We start from the raw sequence: 17,621 nt of genomic DNA on the forward strand, positions 1-17,621 counted from the left end.
CCTGGAGCCGCTCTTCCCATGCCCGGCAAATCCTTACCTTCTGTGGGAGCAGAGTTTGCCCAAACACAGCTCCAAGGTGGTGCCTCCCCAAAACCAGGGCAGGCTCAGCTCTTACCACACCCCCTTCCCTCTCCCCCTCAGGACTGGGGTGAAGGACCCTGAGGATCAGGAGCCCTGGAGGGGCTGCTCCATCCCTGGACACCAAACAAAGCACACGGACGGCCCCGGGGTGGCTCATTAAATATCCTTTTATTCCTCGTTTTTAAAATGGCTGATAATAATAAAAAACCCTGGCGTGGCTGTGCAGGGCCACGGGAGCTATTGCCGTAGAGAAAGAGTCCGGTAGTGCCGGCAGGGCTTTGGGGACGGGGAGCACAGGGCTCCTTGGCTGCGCTTTTTTGGCATGTGATGAGAAAATATTGCTTTCTGGGGATGCACCTGCCTCTTCCCCGAGCGAGTGGAAATAAAAACACCCCTGTGACAGCGAAAAACCCCCTCGGAATCATTAACAGAAATAAAAAAAGGCAACAAAACCAACAACCCCCCAACCACACCCCCTGGAGAAAGGGAACAAAGAGCAAAAACTGTGGGTGGCAGAGGCTGGGGCCTCTGTGCCAGCTTGAGCTGGGGATGTGGGGAGAGGGCTGACCCCTTCCTGGGCCCCCCTGAGGGGGCTGGAGGCTGCGGACACCACAGATCAGGGAGGGGAGTGTCCGAGGGTGGGCAGCCTGGCGCCCCATGGCCCCCTTCAGGGAGGGAACAGTGACACACAGCACCTACCACAGCTCCTTCCGTGGGTACAGGAGGCAGCCCCTCATCCCTCCTTTGAGGACAGGGACAAGGTGGGGCCCAGGCCCTGAGTGGGGAGCAGGGTAGTTTCTTCCTCTCTCTAGGTAAGATATATAATTTCTGCTTCTTTTTTTTTTTAATATTTATATTTATATATATAGATATTTATATATACACACACCTGGTAACTCAGAAAGAGAAAAAAAATAGAATCCGTAACAATAATAATAAAAAAAAGTATTCTGGTTTAAAAACAATCCGTTCCTACCACGCCAGGCGAGCGGGTGATTGCACAAGGCCCACAAGTGGCTGGCGCAGCCCAGACGGTGCCGGGGCTGCGGCCCCCTGAGCCCTCCCCGAGCCCCCTGCGGGTGTGTGCCAACCCCCGCGGCCCGGAGGGGCAGAGGGAGGAGCAAGGGGGGACCCCGCCCGGCTCTCCTGGGAGTCCACAAGCGTCCAGCCACAGCGCGTCCCTGGGGGCCGCCGGGGAGGAGGGGAGGGGGTGGCAGCTCTGCCCCTCATACCGAGATCTCATAGGTGGTGCCCCCCACGCCCGAGACCTTCTTGACGCCTCCGCGGGTCGGGCTGCTGAGGGGCACTGACCCCGGGCCCGGCGAGGCTGAACCCAGGCTCTTGGGCTGCCCGTTGGACTTGCTGTAGGCTGTTCTCATCTGCACCTCATCCCTGCAGGAAGGAAGCAAGGACATGGAGTCAGGAGTGACAGGTCACCAGTACCCAGCGTTGCCACAGCCTTGCCCTCCCCAGGGACCAGCAGCACCCACTCCAGATCTCAAGGGGCCTGTAGGGTGACCAAAGAGGTATGGGGGGCACCTGCTCTGTTCCAGGAGGAGCGGGAAGATTTCTCCGGCTTTTCCCAGCATCTCTCCCCAGAGAGGGGTGTTCTGCTGCCCCGAGGGCTTGGAGGGGCACTGGCTGAGGGTCTGCCCCCAACACGCCACAGATGCCCCTGTGCCATCACAGTACTCACTTTGGTGCCAGTAAGGGCTGCAAGGCCACCTCCTCGGTCTCGGGGCCACCGGCCTGAGAGGCTGTTTTTTGGCTGCTGTAAGACACGGATTTGCCCAGGTGGGGGGCGGCGGGCTGGTCGGGGGAGCCCAGCGAGCGCACCCGCAGCGCCGGCGGGGGCTCAGGCTTGCCGAAGCGGGGCAGGGCCGGGCGGGTGAGCGGGTTCTTGCCCAGGGGCGAGCGCTTCGAATCGTCCGAGGAGGAGCTGGTGCGGGGGGCGTTGCTGGAGCCCGGCGTCGACTGGATGCCCGAGTCTGCCAGCCCCGCGTCCTCCTCCCGGCCCGCGGCCGGCGGCTGCTGCAGCAGCTTCTCCCGCTCCTGGATGGAGGCCACGATGTGGCGGGAGAGATTGTCATAGCGCACGGGCGAGGGCTCGCGTGGCACCGCGTGCTTGGGGGAGGCGGCGCTGGCGAAGCGGCCGTGCAGGTCGGTCTCTCGCTGCTGGGCGATGCGGGCCGACAGGAAGGGCGAGGTGTAGCCCACCGGCGGCTCGGGCTCTGGGCCCGCCTGCACCGACTCGAAGTCGGGGCTGTCGGAGGGTGTGAGCAGGCTGTCGTACGAGAGGCTGCCGTTGCGCGTCTGGTTCACCAGGCTCTTGTAGGAGGTGGAGGTGGTGCCCTCCGAGCGGATGGACTGCAGGTGGCCCGTCTCAAAGCCCGTGCCCTGGGCCGACTTGAGGCTGGAGGAGCGGGAGCCACTGGAGAGAGGGTCAAAGTGGAAGCTCTTGCCAAAGGTGGGCGAGCGGAAGCTCTCGGGCTCCAGGCTCGGCTCCGAGCGATAGCTGGGCTTGTGGCCGCTGTCACAGATGGAGTTGGGCTCCTTCAGGCTGTTCACTCGGCTCAGCTGAGGGGCAGACAGCCAGCAGTCACCACCCACAGAATAACCACAGGGCCTCACGGAGCTCCCAACGCACACCCTAAACCCTCCCCACGCTAGGAATGAGGTCGCATCCCCCGGGGTTGGTCCCACGCACGCAGCTCGGCCTTACCTTGGCACTGGTGGAGTGGGGCAGGGCTGCCGAGCTGCTGCTGCTACTGTAGCCGGGCCGGTACTTGTACATGGTGGGAGTCGGGGGGCTGTCCTTGCCTAGCAAGCTGCTGTCTGCGCCGGGAGAGAAGGAAACGCTCAGGGTGGCTGCAGGCAAGGAACGCACTGAGCCCCACCCTCCCTGCCTGAGAACCAGCTCTGAGCCTGGGGCAGACAGACCGGGGAGGAGGGACGGGCTGGAGGGGAGGCGCACCGGGGCGGGAGAGATGGAGCAGGAGGAAGGGGTGTCCCCACAGCCACGTGTGTGGGGCTGGCACTTCCGTGCCCCTGCGGCAACCCCGGCTGGGTGACACCCTGGGGGTGCACGGCACGGGGGTGCTGGGGCGTTCCATGGGACACACACAAACCACAGCCCTCGGCGGGCAGCAGGGCCGGGCAGCAGAGCCCAGCCAAGGCCGGGAGAGCTGCGGGGTCTCCAGCTGCTGTGCGAAGCAGCTGCCACAGGCTCTTCCCATCACATCCCACCTCTGGCCAGGCCCACACGGAGCCGGCCGCAGACGCACTGTGCCGCCGAGCCGGGCCTGCCACCACTTCTCCTCCTCCGTCCTGGCAGCATGGTGGCTGCAAGGCACAAATCCCAGTGGCTCTGGACAGCGCCGCGCTGGCTCGGCTCAGCCTCCGGCAGAGCAGAGCTGACTGTGAGCATCCCGCAGGCTTCTCCAAGTGCGAGGGGCCGCGTACACCAGCCCGGGAATACTGATGTGCTCCGGGTTTGCCCTGCAGCCTATTAAAGCTGCCTACAGCCCTGGCTCCTGGCCTGCCTGGTGCAGCCCTGGGCTCCCCTCCCAGCGGCTGCCAGGGCCCTGGTGCCCTCCTTACCCTCGGTAGTGGCCAGGGTTAAGTGTGTCCTCAGGCCCGTGTATCGGCTGAGGTCGGGCTTGGGTGGGGGTGGCGGCTCGGCATCAGCAGACTGGCTCTCCGTCACCTCCAGGCTCCCCTTGGACTGCAGAGACAAAGCGCAGGTGGGGTCAGGGGAGACCGAGGCCTCAGCCCCCCTGGGCAGGCAGGGCCTGGGCAGCGGCGCTGGGGGCTCCCGCTGCATCCCGGGCCATCTGAATGAACAGGGGGTGGCGCATGCCCTGGGTGAGTGCTGGAAGTGCCAAGGAGGAGGAACCTCCAGAGGGTGCTGTGTGGGGAAGGATGGGACCAGTGGGGGTAATGGAGGGGGCAAAGCCTCATGTGGTCATTGCCACATGGGAGGGGGACAGTTTCCATCCCACAGGGACATAGGACAAGACGACACAGAGGGGGGCAGGGAATGTGACCAGGCTCACTCGGTTCTCTACTCACGGATGCAGGCTTGCACCCCTGGGCTCCGTGGAGGGCCCCAGCGCAGGCAGCGCTGGTCCCCACCTTCCTCACCTTCGTCCTTTTCAGCTCTGTCTGGATACCGTTGTCCATGACCTTGACAGTGATCTGACCATCCGACACCTCGGGCCGCAGGAACGGGGGTCTCACCAGCACCGTCTGCTCAGCCTTTGGGCGCCCGAGGTACCTGAGGAGGGGGCAGGAGGAAGGTCATGGCCTGGAGCCCACAGTGGAGCAGTTTTTCCATGGATGCAGAGCCCGGGCTCACCTGGGGGCCGGGGAGCTGCAGAGGACCCGGCTGACATTCTTACAGCAACCGTTGGTGAAGGGGTTGACGCCCCCACGGAACTTGCCTGTCACCTGTGGGACAAAGGAATGTCACAGTCAGCCATGCCAGCATCCTCAGGACAACCACCCAAGAAGGGGGTGCTCCAAGATCCTGCCCCTTTTCCTAGTCCCTGTTTCAGTGCTCAACTACCCATGACGGAGTAGGGTCTCCTCAATTTCACCTCCTGCCTGGCTCAATCCTCTGACTGCATCCCCATGGATGCACCTGCCCCTCAGCCACCCTGTGCTCTACCTCCCCAGTTCAGGGGTCTCCCCCTGCCTCAATCCAGCCCGTCCACACCCATCCTGTCCCAGGAAACCCCAAAATGTATCCATAGGTGGCCTGGCCAAGCTGCCAGCCCTCCATGCATACCTGTTCGTTGGTAGTGCGGCCCCTGGCCACGAGCACCACATGGAAGCCCGTCAGGCCAGCGACGGGAATGAAGAAGAGCCCAGCCACGCACATCACCACCATCCTGCCACAGCCAGCTAAGGAGCAGCCGCAGTCCTGTTTGGCACCATGCCACCCCCTGCCCCCACCACCCCCTGCCCGCTCCCACTGCCCGGGAGGATACGTGACGGCCATGCGGACACCGGAAAGCTCCTCCACCTGGTACAGGACGTAGAGCAGCCCGAAGCCGAAGACGCCCATGATGTGCGTGGTGAGCGACAGCAGGAAGAGGAAGAAGTAGCGGTAGTTGCGCCGCCCAATGCAGTTGTTGACCCAGGGGCAGTGGTGGTCAAACTCCTGCCAGGGATGGGGCACGGTGAGGGGGTGCTCCAGGGGCTCCCTGCCCCACGTGGGGCTGGCGGGGTCCCCGGCAGCTCCTCACCTCCACGCAGTTGTCGCAGACGCTGCAGTGGGAGCAGCGCGGCGGGCGGTAGAAGCGGCAGGTCGCACACCACTTCATGCGCACCTGGATGCCCTTGATCTCCACCGTCTTGTACAGCGGGGCCCGGAAATCGTCCTCCTTGTCCTCGTCCTCCTCAGCTGACGGGGACACCCCGGCATGGCGTCAGGGCCCAGCCAGCCCCTTCTGTCACCTGGCACAGGGCCAGCCAGGGACCCCCAAACACAGGCCAGGGGGCTCTCCCAGGCCCTGCCCCAGAACCCTGGCACTGTCTGAGCCCCGGGGACCCAACATGGGGTGCTGAACCCAGAGCTGCCATCCCTGTGGCGCCTATCACTGCCCAATCCCAACAGGCAGGGAGAGGAGGCCTCCTCACCAGCCTTTTGGGATCTGGAAATCCCCTTTACCTCGGAGGAAGGGTGAAACAAGGCAGCTCTTCCCAGCCAGAGCCAGACTCACCTCGTGGGAATATGCCTGGGTCCATGAAGGTGGCCATGCTGAAGTTGGCCAGCACGAAGAGGAAGACAACAGCATTGTAGGCAGGGATGATTGGGGACACGTAGAGACTGAGCCCCGGGCACCTGCAGGCACAGCAGCCGTGAGACCCTCAGACCCCTCACTCATGTCACTCCCACCCTCCCAAGAGCTCCCACCACTGCACTCCACACCCAAACTGGAGCCACCTCTACAGCATAGTCTGACCCCAGCCTGGGGAGCACCTGGGGGCCACAATGGGATGTACTCCAGGCATCCATCAGGGAGCATAATTCCCCTTTGAGTCCCCACTGCAGGGTCCCAGAGAGCAGTGGTGCTGGGAACAGGGAAACCCAGGCTGATGGCATGGGGGCACCTAGGGAACCTGCCAGAAAGCACCTGTACATTGTCCTCCCTGTGCCCCACCAGCTGCTTGGAGGCAGAGGGAACCCTGTGAGGGGACACAAAACCAGCACCAGCTCCAGTGCCTCCAGAGCCACTCATGCTCCTCACATCCTGGTGACAGCTCCAGTGGGACACGAGACCCCAGCCAGCACCCAGCTCCTCCAAGAGGCCCGCAGGAGCACAGTGAGGGAATCACCCTGCTCCCTCCTGCCCCAGCAGGCGGGTTTGGGACAGCGGGCTTCCCCCTTGCAGGCGCCAGCATAATTCCCTAATCTGCTTTGCTGCTGGGATTTAATCCCACAGATCTAGGGCAGCATCTGTCCCTCTCTTCCCCCCGCTGGGCTAAGTGCCGATGGATTTAGGTGGCCGGAGCAGCGCGGGGCTGGGCGGGCAGGGTGACATATGGTGCCAGCGCCGTAATCCCCCACAGGCTGGGGTGAAGGGGCAGGCACTGGCCCTGTCCCCTCCTCCACTACCACCCGCGGGGATAGGTCCCATCGCTGGGCGAGGCAGCCCTGTCCTTGTCACGGCAGCTCAGGGAGCCATGGCAAGGCTCCAGCTGGGAATGAGCCCTTGGTGCAGGGCTCTGTCCCAGTTCAGGGCCCTGAGGAGGACAGGGGGTCACCCGGGGGTGAGGGGCTGGGGCTGTCCTGGGCAGGGCAGGAGCAGCAGGCCCACCTTTCCGGCACACGCCTGCCTGGCACACACCTGGCAGGGCGGAGGGTGAGGTGGGCAGGGCACTGCTCCGTGCCCCAGGGAGGGTGGGAATCATCAGTGGGACCTGCCCTCACAGGCCAGGCTTGAGGCTGTCCCCATCCAGGCACAGGGATGAGATCAGGAGGGCAGACCTTTGGCTGCAAGAGATCCCTGGCAAGGAGTGCAGCAAGGCCAAGCCACACAGCACACTCCTCCTCCTCCTCCTCTCTGGCCCCTTCAGACCCCACACATCTCGACAAGCTTTTACTGCAAACCACCTTCCCCAACGCCTCTTTCCCCTGCGTTCCTCAGGAGCTGCCCTGCCGGGCACCCTGGGCACTGCCTCCCTACTCCATATCGGGCCAACATCTCCCGGTCCCGGCATCTCCCAGCCCTGGAATCTCCCGGCCCGGCCCCCCGGAGCTCTGCCCCGGGCTGGGGAGCGGCTCATCGCGCACCGGCAGTGCTGGCCCTGCCGCCTCTGCTGGAAGTCGGCCAGGCGGATTCTCCGCAGCTGGGACCGGGTGGAGAGGAGGAGGCCTCTCCCATCTGTGCCCCAAAACCCTCGGAGAGCAGCGCTGAAGGCACAGCACCTTACGTGACAGTGCCAGGCCACAACCCAAGCAACGGGAGAATCACAGAACCACGGAATCACATAATTGTTCAGGTTGGAAAAGCCCTCCAAGATCACTGAGTCCAACTGCCCCCCCAGCACTGCCAACACCACCACTGAACCATGCCCCCAAGTGCCACAGCCACGTTTTTTGGGGACTTCACCACTGCCCTGGGCTGAACAACCTTTTTCACGGGGAATTTTTCCCTAACATCCAAACTAAACCTCTTCTGGCACCACCTGAGGCCACTTCCTCTTGTCCCATCACTTGTTCCTTGGGAGAAGAGCCCAACCTCACCTGGCTACATCCTCCTGTCAGGGTGTTCTAGAGTGAGAAGGACACACCAGAACCAAGGATCCCATGTCTCTGAGCTGAGCTCCTCACAGGGAGAAGAGCCTCCCTGGCCCTCCCCTCTGCCAGACAGACAGAGGCAGGGAGCTCAGAAGAGCCCTAAAAGTGGGTAATGCCCTTTCAGAAACCCTGTGGCAGGAGCTCCTCTCTCCAGGAAGGGAAATCCCAGCCCAAACCTTTGCTTGAAGGAGATGGAGGGGAGCCAGGAAGACCCATGCCCGGGCAGTCATCCCACATAGGCAACAGCCAACAGACAGGCTGAGCCAAGCACGGCCTGGATCCTCGAGAGACAGAGCCCAGGGAGGCAGGGAAGGACCCAGCTGCCTTGGAAAGCTCCAGGGCAGGCAGAAAGGGAAGGACCAGGGGGAAGGGAACACCTCTGTGCTGTCTGGGCAGCCAGTCCTTCCCGGAGGGACACAGAGTTCCCAGGGCAGGACAGTGCCCAGCAGGTCCCTGGGCTCAGACACACTGACAAGGGTGGAATTCACAGGCCAGGGCAGGCACAACACCCTCCCCAGGGAACACCAGGACCCGATGCCTTCCTGGCTTCCCCACACCCAGGGACCCTGGTGCTGTGGAAGGGAGGGAGCTGGGAATCCCCACAGAGCCAGACCACCCGTTGGCATCATGCTGATGACCCCAGAGCCAGGGAGTCACCTCGGGGAACCAACCGCGCCTGCAGAAGGGAGGGTCCTCCGCAGGGAGCAAAGGTTCTACCCATCCTTGAGGGAACCTCCTGATCAGGACAGTGATGTGTTCCTGCCTTTTGCTCTCCTGCCTCGACCCAGGGGGCACACACAGGAGAGGAGGAGCACGAGGGAGGCTCCTCACTATCGCAGCCACGCAGGCCCCATAGCACCCACTGGGCTCCCCCTTGGCATCGGGAAGCAACACGCCCATGGCCAGAGGAGCTGTTGGGACTTGTCCCTGGCAGCACATGAGAGAAATCGGGGAACCTCGGGCACCATGAGTCACACGGGGATGCCAGACGGGCTTTTTGCCACCAGTCATGCCTGGAGAAGCCTGTCCCTCCCTGCTGGTGTCCCCTCCCCAGCCCCTTGTCCCCTGCCCTCTCCCTGCCTGCCTGTTCCCTGGGGCTGCGACCCATGGGCTCTCCAGCTCTCCAAGGGCTTGGCACAAACACTCCCTGCTCACCCTGACTCTCACACAAGTTTGGATCCGACTGGGAGCACGCACAGCACTGTATCCCAGCTGCACTGCCAGCCCCAGGGAGGTGACAGGGAACCTGAGAGCCAGCTGCACCAGAAGCTGGGACCAAGCCAGTAGGGAGATGCAGGAATGGACAAACAGACCCCATGGGGGAATTTCCATTCTGAATCAGCACCTGCCTGAGAGCCCAGCAAGCCTGGGACCCGCACTCATTGCAGGGGAAGGCAGGAACATCCCCTCTCCTACTGGCCCTCCCCTCCAGTGCAACCGGCCTCATTTCCATGGCCATGTGCTCGGCAGCAGCTCCTAATTAAATTAATCAATCAAAGAGAGTTCTTGGCCCAGAGATACAAATCCTGGATGGACCAAAAGGCATCCAGTGGATAGGCTGGAAGTAACACAACTGGAGCCTTAACAGCCATGCCAAGCCCTGGCTGCTCCCTGTCTGGGGAGACCTCCTAGAGTCCTCCCATCATTCCATTGCACTTTCCAAACGACGAGCCTTAGGTCGGATGCTGACAGCAGGAAGGGGGTTGGCAGCCACTCTGGCTGTCCTTGGCCAGGTGGGGAAGGGGCACAGTGGCCCCCAGCACTATGCAGGAGGTGAACCTCGAGCCCCATGTCCCTGCCATCCCACTCCAGCGGCAGGCGGACGCTGTCCCAAGGGAAGCATCTTGCCGGGAGCAGCGCAGCTCCCTTGCGGCTGAGCCCCGAGTGAATGCTGTGACCGGGGTTTAATGGGAAGTTCTGAAGTAGGATAAACAACATCGCTGACCTGCAATTACAGCGACCTGCCCAGGTGTTCCTGCCCCGGCCAAACCTGCTCCGCGGCGCCGGCTGCAGTGCTGCCTCTCACTGCCCGCTGATAAGCGGCTGCTCCCAGCGCTGCTCCCACCCGTGGCTGGGATGGGCTTGGGGTCTGGCTGTCCAGCAGCCAGCCTGTCCCCCCGGGTCACACAGAGAGTGGCACACACTGCTTGGAGGGCACTGCCCGCTCCCTGCGCTTTTCCCTCATCCCCCTGGCGCAGGAGCAACAGTCAGCAGCTTCCACAGGCACCTGGCAGCCCGGAGCAGCCAAACCCCGAGCCTGGGAGCCTGGTGACCACTCGGTGTCCCAGTGGGGGACAGCCACGCCCTGCTGAGTGACACCACCAGCTGCACCGGACGCTGGACAGGCTGAACCAAACCCGCTTCCCTCTTCACTCGTCAAGTTCCCCGTCCCTGCCCTGTGGCTGCAAAGCCACTGTGACCTTCCCACCACCAATGGCTCCATCCCAGGGAGTGGCAGCAGCCACAGCACCCAGCCCTTTGGCCTCCCGCAGCTCCGGCTGATCCCTGCAGCCCCAGCAGGAGAACCCCAGGGAGTGGGAGAGGCTGCCTGTAGCAGAGGGTGCACCCCTTCCCAGCACCCTGCCACGACCCCAAACACAACCTCACTGAGACCCCAGGGATTCCCTGCGGGATTTGGTAGCTATTCCGGCGGCCGCACTCCGGCATTCCTGCCTGGCACACCATGCCACAGTGCCAGCCTGGCTGAGACACTGTCTGCCAGGCTCCCTCAGCACCCCGAGGTCCTGCCCCCCCGCCTGCCACCCCCCGGAGCACGTCACCGAGGCACGTGTCACCGGGCAGGGAAGAGCAGCAGCCCAGGGAAGTCACCACGGATGTCACTATCTCCCACCCCGCCAGACTCCCCAACGCCCCAGTGACCTGCTGGCCACCTCCAAGGACATGGAACCCTCGTTGCCCCAGGGCAGAGGACAGATCACAGCAAATGATCTGCACAGGGGTCAGAGTTCTCCTCCCTGAACTTTCCTTTGTGGCTCACAAATTGATTATGAAACTAAAGATAACACGTGTCCTGCCCCAGTCCACCAATCCACCTCGCCTGGCTCCAAGGGAGAAAGTGATCCATGCATTTTCCACCCACAGGTCACAAACCAGTTCCCGGCACAGCTGCCCTGGAGCCGAGTGGTACCTCACTGGGACCCCCAGCACACAGCTGCCCCTGGGAAAACTCAAGGAGTGAAACGGCTCCCACTGTGGCTGCAGCACCCGGAGAACAATATCCCCTTTCCCTCTGTGAGGAAATCCCAACTCCTCTCCCCTGTCCCCCCTGGCCCTCCCCACTCTGGCTGAGCAGCTGGGACTCACGTGAAGGCGAAGAAGAGGGTGGTGGCTCCCACTAGGAAGATGGCAGCAGCGGAAACCGGGACGTACTTGCTGGGTTTGAATCTCTTTCCAGAGGCTGCTGGCATGTTGGAGCTGTGGTGGGGGGTCCGCCCCGCAGCATAGCCCAGGCCCCAGGGGAGTCAGAGCAGGACGAGAAGGGGAGGGGGACAGGGGCTGACCCCTACCCGGCCCCCGCGCCTGCTCCGGGGTGAGCTCTGAGCGGGGCCGACAGTCCGGAGAAGGCTCTGCAGCAGGAGGCCCAGGAGAGGAGCCCACCCTACGCTCTGCCCTGCGAGAGCTCACGGGCACAGGGTAGGAGGGTTAAAAACATTAAAAACTCAGAACAGAGGAGGGGATTTGGGTTTAGAACAACTGTTGGAGCAGGAATGCTGAGAGCCCTTCTGATCTTCAGTCCAGCCAACAGCCCACAAGGAGCAGGACTCCAACAGGCACGCTCTGAGAGGAGGGAAGTCCCCAGGCTCAGGCAGGGCGCTTCCCACCAGGCCAGCACCCTGGGAAGAGCACGGGATCAGCAAACTCCTTGCAAAAAAGCCACTCTGGGAGCCTCAGGGAAGCCACTTCTCCTTTTTAATCCGCCTCTGCGGTGGCGCAGCCCCCGGTGCCACACGGGAGGAGGGGGTGGTCTCCAAGCAATCCCAGCTTCCTCACAGCGCTGCCGTGCCTCCTCCTCCTCCCCTCACTGGAGGGGTCACGGAAACACTCTCCCTGATTTCACCAGGATGCGGGGCTGGCTGGCGGTGGCCGTTTAATTTTATTTATTTCTCTCTTGTCTGTTAAAGCCGAGGAACAGCTGGTGCAAGGTTGAGCTGTAAATCCTTTCTTTAGAGGGGGGTGGAGGGGAAGGTCTGGCGGATTGTGGGTTTTCCTACTTGCTCCTTTCTCCTGACCCCCCGGGCCCTTCCACGGACTCTGTGTCCACTTGGCGATTGGGAAGTGACAGGAATTTCATCAAATCTTCTCTGCAGCAACCATTTCCCAGCAGGTGAATGGGAAGGGTGCGTTCAGGGAGCACCTTTACAACCCCAGTGGACACTCAAGGGTGGAAGTGGTGCTGAGCAGCTCTGTCTCACCCATGGCCCACGCAGTGCGGGGGAAAATCTCAGTTTGTTCCAAACAGCTCCATTTTCCCCTCCCCCTTCCTTTGCTAAAATCCTTCTTCATTCATCCATCCGTCTTTTTAAAAAAACTACATAAAACCATTAAAACTTGAGGTCTGGTGCACCACAGCTCACCTGGAAAAAACAACAACAGAAATTAGCATGGTGAGAGAAGGGACAGAACCAGCTGTCATTAGCCATGGCAGTCCAGCCACGGCGTCTCCTGTCCCAGCCCAGAGGCACTGGCTGCTGCAGGAATGCCAAGCCACCCCCTTTACCTCTGAGAAACCCACCCCGAGCCCTGAAGGACTGGAGGGACCCCATGAAATCCATCCTGCAGCTCTGGCTCAAATCCCAGTGCCAGCAAGTGAAGGTGGAGACCACAGAAGAAAAGATAACCAGGAATCTCACCCCCTTCCCTGGAGGGTAGGAGACAGGAGAGACTAATGGAAAACACCAATCCCATGATCTGAGGTGGCCTTTGCAGCTCTGGATTCATCAGCAACTGTAGTGCCAGGACAAGGGGGAGTGGATTTGAAATTACAGAGCTCAGAGTTAGATGGGATATATTCTTCCCTGTGAGGGTGGTGAGGCCCTGGCACAGGCTGCCCAGAGAAGTCGTGGCTGCCCCACCCCTCGAAGTGTACAAGGCCAGGTTGAATGGGGCTTGGAGCAACCTGGGATAGTGGAAAGTGTCCCTGCCCATGGCCTTTAACTCCCTCAAGCAGCCACAAGCCCATCATCCATCATATTCCACCAGTTCCTGCTGCTACAGCCACCATTCCTCAGCTTGTCACCGTCTGTCACCCACCCTCCCTTCACTGCCTCCGCGGCACCGCAGGTCCAAGCAGAGCCTACAACTCACTCCTTTCTCCCTTCCAGCTTTCTCTGCCTCCCCAGGCTTTTCCTTCGGGGTGGGCAGGGAACTCTGTAGCGCTGACTAAACGCAGGTGAAGGCTGGGAGAGCTGCGGCACCCAATTAAAGGCACGGTTAATGACAAGGATATGCTACCATTAAGTGGGTTCAGTCCCGGCTCACAGCGTCAGCCACCCCGGCTGACTCACCCAGGAGCCGCTCCCACCACCTGGCCTCTGCAGGACCCAAGCTCAACTTCCCACCCCAAGGTTTCCTTGCCTTTGGGAGTGAGAGGAAACGTGGGGCCGATGCTTTGCCCATCCGGGAATGTGCAGGTTTCACCTGGCAGCAGCTCCCAAGTGGAGCAAATTGAACAGTAACACCAGGGAAAGCTGTTTTCCGTGGCAGGACAGAGCTCCCTGGAGAGCAACAGCTCCCCAGCCCCGCTCTGCCCGTTCAGGGAAGAGCCCAACACCCCACAGAGCCGAGCCCAACAGCAGTTCCAGGCATGGGCTATCGGAAGTCCATGCCTGACATCACGGCTGATTGCTTTAGCAGGAGCAATCTGCTCCCAGAGCACCCGGCCAGGCCCTTTGAACGCTCCGCCATGGAGGCACGGCCACACCTCGGGTTCAAACAGGCGCTGCCAGGCAGAAGGAGCTGTTCCCTGATATTCCTCCTCCGGAGATCCCCACCCTGCCCTCACAGGGCGCCATGGGCGTGCGCCTCGCGGCCCTGCTCTGCCCCAGCCCTTCCAGCCAGATCCAGGCACTCCAGCCCTTCCACGGGGCGATCCCGGCAGAGCAGTGGGTGCCAGAGCCAGCTCCCCATGGAATCAGGTACCCGTGGGACAAGGGGAGAGCCCCAGCGCTGTCATTAGTGATACACCAGCGAGAAGCGATGCAAATGCATCCCTGCTCCAGCCGCCTGTGCTCGGAATAACTCCTCAACTCATCAAACAGGAGGCTGTCAAGCCTAGCCCAGCTTCCAGAGCCACCACACTGCTCCGGGAATGCCTCCCTAATCGCCCTGGCGTGCTGAGACCCCGCAGGACTCCCCAGCCCCAGCCCTGCTGCAGAGGCCCGGGCAGAAGGTGTCAAAATGCAGAACAGCGTGCTGGGATCTCTGCTCTGCAATCCTCAAGGGGTCCGGGAGAAACACAAGGAAAATCCACCCCAAATCCCCACAGATTACACTAATTCAAGCCACAATTCTCCCATACACACATATTCTTTCCCAGCCATCCCCTTTCCCAGCCCTACAGCCTGCCCACCTCTGGTCAACCAATCCTTCCTTTCCCTCCACCTCTGCCCCAACTCCTCTGTCTCCCTGGCCACTTTGTCCTCACCCACAAAGGCCACTCACAGACTTCCCTGCCCCAAAGAGTCCCCTACTCATCTTGCTTACCTGTGGCACACACGGGCTCAGCTCTTGCCTCCCATTCCTTTCCCTCTGCCAATTCCAGCCCAGCAACTCCTCCTCTCCCGTTGCTCCGCTAGACCTGCCCTGCTCCTTCCTCCCCCAGTGCCTGTGTCACTGCTCACTCCCTCTTCCCTCTCCCTCAGAAATTCCACCTGGTTTTCCCATCCCAGCACCTCCTTTGTGGAGTGTTTTCCCAGTTCCGCTCTGCTCAGCCACCTCCGGAGCACTCATCTCCACTCTCCAGGGTTTCCCTCCAATCATACACGGGAGCTGCTCCTGTTTCCCTCATCTCCATTTCTGGGGATTTCTTTCAATTCCAAATTCCCTCCCTAGGGATACATGCAAGCACAACTGCTTCCACCTTCCATTTCTTTGAGCCTGCGTCTCCTTTTCTTGGGTCAAGGCCCTGTAAAGCCTCACTGATTTCCTCCTTTTACTCCCCTCCCAGCCCTGTGCTCCTCCTTCCCTGCTTCCCACCCGTCTCTCCTCATCTACTCCAGACCCCCTCCAGCCTTTCCCAGCACAGCCAGGTGCTCCAGGGCTCATCCTTTCTGGAGCATGAGACAGGCCCTCCCCACCTGTGCTGGGATAGGGACACACGTGTCTCCAACATTCCCTCCCTCACTTCAGCTCCTCGCTCTGCTCCTGCCCGGGAAGGAGGAAATGCACCTCGGCATCAACCAGGCGACTCCCGCCACCGCCTGGGACCAGATCCCACGGCACGGGGAGGACAGAGCTCCCTCCTGCTTACCAGCTCCCAAACCTGCGTCACTCGCCGGGATCCGCAGCTCCCGACCTGCCCCAATCCAGCCGAGTTCCCATGGCGCAGGGCAAACACACAAACAATTCCTTCCATGGGAGGCAACTCCCAGACAGGGCAGATCCACGGGAGACGGGATGTGCTTTACCTGTTCCCACTTTGTTTTGATCAGCTGCATCCCAGAGTTCCATACAGCCATTCCAGAGCTGGCTGCCCGGCATCGTGAGTGAGGGGCATCCATGGAGTAAGGATTCTCTCCTCCCTCTGCAGCTCCCTCTGCTCGCCCTGTCCTTGCACAACCAGCACTGACATTTCACACTCCAAAATTCATCAGAGAAAGTGGAAATTTTCCCAAACCTGGCACTGTGGCTGGAGCAATGCCAGCATGAGATCCCCACCGGTCATTGCCCTGTGTCCAAACTGGAGCACCAGCCCCAAGAGGGTGGTCTGAGGACACTTCCCTGCTCCTAATTCCAAAGGAGGATGCACAGCAATGTCTGTTTGGAGATCCAGCTGCCCTTTGGCTCCAGACATATCCTGCACATCTGCCTTTCTCCCAGGTGAATGTACAGGAGGATCAATACAGAACATGGAGAAATATTCCACTGCAGACAGCCAGAAGGCTGGAATCACTCCGTGCTTATCTCCTGCCCAAGGCTTACACTGCTCCCATCCTCCTTCCCCAGCCCATCCCGCTGGTTTACACGGGATTAGCCCCATTTTACAGACAAAGCAAGAAGAACAATGTCTCATCCACCGAGGCCGTGTCCCAATGGGCCCCACAGTGAGGGAGGACAGCCCCAGCCTCTTGTCACTGCATTAGGAGACATCAGGCACAGCGACAGGTGGGAATGTCCCCAGACAGGCCCCTCAGAGGGGAGTTCAAGGTCTCCCCTTGGACCCACACAATCACTGCCCACTCCATCCCCAGATGGGGCTCCCAGCCTCGGGAACCAACGGGAATAAACGTCTGCTAAAGCAGCACCTGGGCCCAACGGAGGGAAGGTGGCAACTAAATTAAGCTCAGAAAGAGGCTCCACGATAACTTCGGCTTTGATCGAGACAAGGCTGCGGTTGTACTTTACATGCCCCAAAAAACCCGAGCAGCTCCTAGTGCAGGGAATCCCGCTTCCCTAATACCCAAATCCAGCTCTGTGCTGGGGCGGGAGCCGGCAGATCCGGGGGAACCACTTCCCAGAGCCAAGGGGTACACCGGGGCAGCTGATCCCCTCCCGAATCGGCGCGGTGAGGGAGGTGGAACCCCGGGCCTGGCGACCTGCACACCTCAGGTGTGTGGGAATTCGGGAATTCTGAGGAGAGGCCAGGCTGGACCCGTGCCAGCGCCTCTCAAAGCCGGGAGCGTGCCCCGTGAGCAGGGACTGTGCCGTGAGGAGGGGCCGTGCTGTGAGCAGGGGTCCCCCCGCGGCCGCGGCACAGCGCCTGAGAGCCGGTGCCCCAAAACAGCGCGGGGAAGGCGTTCCCGGTGGCACGGGGCACAGGCCGGGTGCGGGACAGCGACCGAGTTTCCTGGGCGCTCCCTGCGGCGGCCCACGGCCGCTCCCCGGCCCCGGGCGGTTTCCAGCCGCGGGAACGAGCCCCGCTCCGCTGCGCTCACCCGCGCCCGTGCGCAGAGGCGGCCCCAGCCCGCGGGGCACCGCTCCCCGCCGGCCCCGCAACGCCGCTCCCGCAGCCCCCGGCCCAGCGGAGAGTCCTGGGGCCGGCGGGGCCGCGGGCACGGCAGCCGGGCAGGAGGAAGCGGTGCTCCTGTGCAGAAGCACCGCGGTCATCGGGCAGGGACGGCCGTGCGGAACCGCGGAGCGGGGCCGCGGTCAGAGGGCCGGGCCGGGCAAGGGTCGGTGCCCGCCGGGGCGCCGGGCAGGAGGGTCCGCGGCGCGGTGGGGGGACACCGGGGCACGGCCCGAGCCGCCAGACGGGGGGAGCCGCGGGGGCAGCGGCCGAGCGGGGGCGGCCGCGGCCGAGCCCCGAGGAAGGGCGCGGGGATCGGCGGGCCGGGGAGGGGGCGGCGGTGCAGCCCGGCGGGGTCCCGGCGGGGTGGCGCGGCCCACGTGACTCACCGGCGGAAGGCCGCGCGCGGCGGCGGCTCCGGGCACGGACGGCGGCGGCGGCTGCAGCGGGCGGGACGTCACGCGCGCGCGTGCGCACCGCGCCCCCCCCGCGCACCCCCATTGGCCGCCGCCCGCGGCCCCGCCCCGGGAGCGGCGGCGCGCATGCGCG

At 62.4% G+C, this 17,621-nt stretch overlaps 1 protein-coding gene across 1 annotated transcript; it reads right to left on the reverse strand.

Annotated features, from left to right (window-relative positions):
* Positions 1-230: 230 nt before the first annotated feature.
* Positions 231-17,573, reverse strand: ZDHHC5 (zDHHC palmitoyltransferase 5). Its single transcript, XM_085063539.1, has 12 exons — positions 17,462-17,573; positions 11,213-12,483; positions 5,808-5,929; positions 5,331-5,488; positions 5,073-5,245; positions 4,871-4,973; positions 4,439-4,530; positions 4,225-4,357; positions 3,682-3,805; positions 2,804-2,916; positions 1,778-2,658; positions 231-1,473 (listed from the first exon to the last, which is right to left on the reverse strand). The coding sequence occupies exons 2-12, from the start codon at positions 11,314-11,316 to the stop codon at positions 1,308-1,310; spliced, it is 2,169 nt and encodes a 722-aa protein (XP_084919665.1). The 5' UTR covers positions 11,317-12,483; positions 17,462-17,573; the 3' UTR covers positions 231-1,307.
* Between the last annotated feature and the right edge of the window lie 48 nt (positions 17,574-17,621).

This window comes from Lichenostomus cassidix, chromosome 5 (genome assembly GCF_008360975.1).
Source record: "Lichenostomus cassidix isolate B80296 chromosome 5, HeHo_3.0, whole genome shotgun sequence".
Taxonomy (NCBI): Eukaryota; Metazoa; Chordata; class Aves; order Passeriformes; family Meliphagidae; genus Lichenostomus; species Lichenostomus cassidix.